Below are 6,073 nucleotides of genomic sequence, written 5' to 3'. Positions count from 1 at the left end.
CCGCAAACACACCTCTCTAACCCGCGATCCGCATTTTCGACCGTATCTGCTGTCACCGGCTCTCAGAGTGGAAGCCGTCTCTGTTTCTTCTGCAAGCAGCCAAACCATCGACCGTCGAGATGCACCGCAAAACTCGAGCCCAAGGATCGACTTCAGATTCTCGACAAGTTGAGACGATGCCATCGATGCTTTCGTTTCCGTCATGACGACAAGACCAGATGCAAGGGACCCCGAGAAGATTGTACGAAATGCAAGTCGAGCGATCACTATTCGGTCATGCACTGCGAAGACTTGAAGTCCACGGTTTCTGTAGTGTCGACCACCGACGACGAGCGATCGATCCCTGCCGTTCTCCTCCACACGGCAAGCGCTTTCGTCGTCCACGGCTCTCAACGCATTCCAGTCCGACTCTTTCTGGACAGTGGCAGCGCTCTCACTTTCGTTTCGCCGAGACTCATGCATCTCCTTCCCGACTTCAAGCCAATATCTTCGGCTCGACTTGGCCTCACCACGTTTACCTCCAATCACGACCTCGTCTCGAAGCAGTTTAGGTTGACCATTCAGAGCACTCACGACTCGGCACGGGTGGACGTCAACGCATACGAGTACGACTTCATGGTTGATCCGTCGCCTCGGTGCTCCGAAAAAGATCGCAAGATCATCGATGGCTTCGCGGCGACCCACCGTCTGGCTGACTCCGCGCTCGCTACGAACACAGCCGGGCCATCGGTCTCGTTGTTGATAGGGAGGGATCAATTCTTCAAGATCGCTCATGTCGGCATCGAGCAGACTCTCGAGGGGGAGCTGGTCGCCCGCGGATCTATACTCGGATGGATAATCGGTGGAACAGCCGAAAGGGCGATCGAGCCGCGGCTGGAGCTGCTGCAGGCCAACGTCCACTGTTGTGTGGCGAGCATTTCGCGCAACGCCGAGGAGCTCGAGAGACTATGGAGTCTCGAGGCAATCGGCATCGAGAAGGAAGATGCTTCTCCTCTGAGCTCCGACGAGCTAAGCGCGACTCGTCAGTTCAAGGACAGCCTGAAGTATGAGAACTCACGATATACGGTCAGCATGCCTCGCAGACCGGGCGTCGAAGAGCTCCGCGACAACCTCGAGCAGGCTCTTGATCGTCTAAACAGCAAGCTGAGGGGGCTCCGCAGCCACCCGGTCACCTACAGCAGGTATCACCAGGAGGTCATGTCATTCGTGGAGCAGGGACACGCGGAGGAAGTCGGAAAGTTTTCGGCCGAGGTCTACCGGCAGGACTCTTCGCTACGCCAAGGCTCCTACTTTATGCCTCACCACAACGTCGTTACCGCTTCGGATAAGGGAGAGAAATGGCGAATTGTATTCGACTGCTCCTCCTCAGCGCGTGGCTGCAGATCTCTCAACTCATATCTGCTCCCTGGCCCCAACCTCAACCCGGACATCGTGGGAGTTCTCTTGAACTTTCGTCTCCACGCTGTCGCGGTTTCCGCGGACATAGCTCGAGCGTATCTCTGCATAAACGTGAGCGAGTCTGATAGGCAATTGTTTCGCTTTCTGTGGCAGGGACCCGAGGACACTCAACCCCGCTGCTACCAGATGAAAAAGGTCACCTGGGGAGCTACCCCTAGTGGCTTCCTTCTTGCCGCCACGCTTCGCGAGCACTTTTTACGTGTCGATCCCGAGTCCACCATGCGCTTGGGGGAATCGTTCTATCACGACGACCTTCTGAGAAGTTTCCCATCGGTTGCTGACGCGAGGATCTTCGCCGACACGATCCAAGACAATCTGCGTTCTGCCGGCATGGAACTTGCGAAATGGAAGACGAATTCCCGCCCACTCGCGGAGCACCTCACTCGTCGAGGGGTTCCGGAAGCTGCGTTGAATCTGGATGCGGGAAAACTCCTCAAAGTTTTGGGAATTTCCTGGCATCCAACGGAAGACTCTTTCCAGTTCGCTCTCGACCATGTCGTGGATCGGGCAAGGGCTACGAGGATTCGAACCAAACGGTCCGTGTTGAGGCTGGTTGCCTCCATCTACGACCCTCTGGGCTGGCTCGCACCATTCCTCATTCGTGGAAAGCTCCTTCTCAGGGCGCTCTGGGCCGCCGATCTCAAATGGGACGATCCTCTCAGCGGCAACTTGACTTCAGATGCGCAGACCTGGACAGAAGAGGTCCCGGCTCTTTCGAAGGTTCGCATCCCACGTTGCATTGGCGTTCGCGGCGTTCCTCCCACCGGTCGTCATCTCCATCTGTTCGGGGATGCGTCACCAATCGCCTACTCTGCTGTGGCCTACATGCAGACCCTTTTCGCGGATGGAACGTGCAAGACTTCAATCATCATGTCCAAGACTCGTGTCGCTCCGCGGCAGCCGCTGAGCCTCCCTCGCCTCGAGCTCATGGCCGCTCTCCTCACAGTTCGATTGCGAAACTACATCGTTGACCAGCTCATGGTTCCGGTTGATCGAGTGACGTTCTACACCGATTCCATGGTAACCTATTATTGGTGTACTGCGTCATCAGCCGGTCGTTGGAAAACCTTCGTGAACAATCGAGTGTCCGAGATCCAGGCTTCATCGACGGCTGATCAATGGCATCATGTCCCCGGTTCGCTCAACATAGCTGATCTTGCCACGAGGGGTGTCTCGGCTGGAGAACTCAGCAGAAACACCACTTGGTGGCGCGGGCCGGAATGGCTGTCTCTCCCGGAGACTGAAAGACCCATTTCGCAACCAGGCCAAGACGACACGCCATCCCTTTCGGCGGTCGACAACGAATTGCGGATGACCAGCGCCGCGATCACCGTACGTCCGGATTGCCAATGCTTGGTCGACATCAAGCGCTACAGCACGCTGGGAGCGGTTGTCCGAACGACCGAGATGATCTTCAGGTCTATACGACGTATGCGCAAACTGCCGCCCATCACCGCATCCTGCTCGCGTCAACAGGCTCTCAACCATCTCATCAAATGGACTCAGCGACAACACTTCCCGCGAGAACTCGAGGCAGCATCGGCCGACGACTTCCCCGCTCGGAACTCCAAGGTGGCTGGTCTCAAGTTGTTCATCGATCAAGACGGTCTTCTCCGCGCGAGGACCCGACTCTACGCCAGCCCGCATTTCACCGACGACGAAAAGACACCCATCGTGATCCCCGGAGAATCACATCTCGCATCCTTGCTCATAGTCGACGAGCACAGGGTCAACGCACATCTGGGTGTATCCACGATCCTCGCAGCATTGCGGCGTCGTTACTGGATAACACGCGGCCGCCAGCGCATCAAGTCGATTCTGGGGAAATGCGTGATTTGTCGCAAACAACACGGTCCGACGCAAAAGGTTATCGAGGCGCCTCTCCCGGAGTCACGTCTGAGTCCTGTCGTGCCCTTCCAGACGAGCGGTCTGGATTTCTGTGGTCCATTCCTCACCCGGCTCGGCTCGGATACTCAGAAGAATTACATCGCTCTCTTCACGTGCTCCACCGTTCGTGCAGTGCACTTAGAGCTCGTGCCCTCGATGACAACCGCGCAAACCCATCTCGCTATCCGCAGGTTCCTGAGTTTGTATCCCGAATGCTCCGCTCTGGTCTCGGACAACGCACGCTCCTTCGTCAAGGCAGCCGCTGATATCAAGCGCCTTTTCAATTCGAAGAGACACCCGGACATACGCGAGCTCCTGTCGAAGCACGGACTGGAATGGAGGTTCATCTGCCCGCGCGCTCCATGGCACGGGGGATTTTGGGAGCGGATGGTTGGGACCGTCAAGGGCGCTTTGAAGCGAACGCTAGGGGAGAAGTTTACTCACGTTCGAGGAACTTCGAACGATAATCGCTGAGATCGCCGCCACCGTGAACAACCGTCCGCTCACCTACGTCTCAGGAGATCCCGACGAGCCGACGCCACTGACTCCCTCGCACTTCCTGAGAGGCGCTCCCCTCCGACCGCCGCTTTGCTCGATCACCCCGCTCGACGAGATGAACAAAAATCGCCTGCGCTCCGATCTCCTCAACCGCACCACGTACTACAGAGCGCTCGCGACGCGTTGGCGTCGCGAGTATATTACTCAACTCCGGAGCATCAGCGAAACAGAGCGCGGCGGAAAGCCCGTCATAAGCGTCGGTGACGTCTGTCTTTTGGAGGAAGACAACCGGCCACGGATCGGCTGGCAGCTCGTCAGAGTCCTAGAGCAGAACATCGGCCGCGACGGAGTCGTCAGAACGTACACGGTCAAATTCGCCAACGGCTACGTGACGCGTCGAGCAGCAAGACTGCTCGTTCCCCTAGAAGTCGCATAACGCACATCAGCATACCAAGAGAAAGAAGGCGCAAGCTGACTCCCTTCAGAACTCAGCTTGGGTGGACTGTAAATTATATCGAAAGTTATCTTGTGAGAATTCCAGTCATGTAAATAATCGCGGTCGAATTTCAACGCTCCATTTGCCCTCTCCCTGTCGAACCGCTTGGAGAGCTGTCACAACAATAAATCAGTCGTGCAGAGTTTGTGAGGACGACGTATCGAGTCCTCAGTTTCCTCTCGAAAATGATGCGAACGCCGCCAAAGTCAGGTATTCAATTGTGAAGAAATCTCAAGGGTATTTGGCGGGCTTGCTGTCTTGGACAAATTTTCCATGAATTTGCGATAGTATGAGCACAATCCGAGGAAACTTCTTACCGCCTTTTGATTCGTCGGGGTCGGGATTTCTCGTCTCTCCCCTTCCAGCAGCGATTTTTCGATCGCGTTTTCGATTTCCTCTTCGGCGTGGTGGCTCGGCGAGATCTTCCTCTCCAAATGTGTTTCGAGGTTTTGTGTCGAGTCTCCTCCGAGAGCTGCGATTGTGAATTCTTCTTGGAGCGGCGACGCTCCGGCGATGAACATCCCTCTCGGAAGAACCACCCGAGCTGTCGAATGGTTTTCGATTACAGTTGTCGTTTTGCCGGGGCGGATATCCACGACTGCTGGTGGTGACCGGAGATTCTTCTTTTCTCCGAGCGCTGGAACTGGTTTGATGAGAAAGGTTTTGCCGTAGGAACTAAGGCCGATTGATATGTCTAGCTCTTGTACTATAATTCTAGTTTCTCCTGCCGCAATAACTACCCTTGTCGTTGTTCAGAGCCTGGCTCTAAGCTCCGATGTTCCGCCCTATCTCATGCCCGCTCTCGCTGCCTGTGGGCCCTGCGCGTTGTCATCCTTGCTCAGTTCGCAAACCGACACCTTTCGAACGTGGTTTATGACTTGGGGTTCTCTTTCGTTAGTTCCTATCTCTCTCACTCAGTGATCAGGCATATTTTGGAAGCTGACGGTGTCCCGTTTGAGATCTATGAGAGCGCCGTGTTGTTTCCAGAAGTCTAGACCCAGTATGATTCCGTTGCTTGAATTGTCAATGACTACTACTTCGCACGGGATCCAAGTTTTATTTTCATCGAAGGATATTCGCAGGGCGCAATGGCCACGTATCGGCACTCTTGAGTTGTCCGCTACCCTGACGAATTTTTGGATGCTAGGCTGAATTTAACGAATTTTTTGGCGAGATCGGGATGTATGGGTGAGACATCGGCGCCCAGATCCACTAATGCTAGAGCCTGTTCGTCACTACCTAAATACACTTGTATGCGGTTCCCGTGAATGCGGTGGGCGGCGATGAAGTCTTCGCGGATTTCTTCTAGCGGCCGTAGGAGTTTCCCGACTGCTGGAGCCTCGCTCGGGTCCTCGGCTTGAGCTCCAATCTGCGCCTGCAATGCTTGAGCCGGAGATCTGCCTCTTTGTGCGTAGCTTGCTGGAGCCGGTGATCTGCTTCTATGCTGGAACTGAGGGTGACGGTCGAGACTGCTGGAGCGCGATTTATCTCTTCTATCTATCGGGTTTCTCTCTCGATGAACTGCGGGATCTCCCGAAGCGAACTTCTTCGTACTCATTTCTACTGGATCCCCCGATTCTGTTGATTGCTAGATCCGATGGCTGTGACTTCCTCTCGTGTAGATGCGGGATCGTCTTGTCCATCCATGTGAGGTGAGCCCGCAGCTCACTGATGGTCGTCGGTCTGACAGAGAGAAGCGCGTAAGCTTCCCCCGACCGAAGTGTCTGGAGACGC

General features: G+C 55.4%; 1 protein-coding gene across 1 annotated transcript; it reads left to right on the top strand.

Annotated features, from left to right (window-relative positions):
* The first annotated feature begins 276 nt into the window (after positions 1–276).
* On the top strand, positions 277–4,279 carry LOC100908636 (uncharacterized). Its single transcript, XM_003741424.2, is given in 2 exon segments — positions 277–3,771; positions 3,773–4,279. Coding segments are annotated over 2 exon segments (4,002 nt in total).
* Positions 4,280–6,073: the final 1,794 nt, after the last annotated feature.

This window comes from Galendromus occidentalis, unplaced genomic scaffold, assembly GCF_000255335.2.
Source record: "Galendromus occidentalis unplaced genomic scaffold, Mocc_1.1 scf7180000077173, whole genome shotgun sequence".
In the NCBI taxonomy this organism is placed as follows: Eukaryota; Metazoa; Arthropoda; class Arachnida; order Mesostigmata; family Phytoseiidae; genus Galendromus; species Galendromus occidentalis.
The sequence above is the reverse complement of the archived record's forward strand: the minus strand, read 5'-3'. Positions and strand labels throughout refer to the sequence as shown.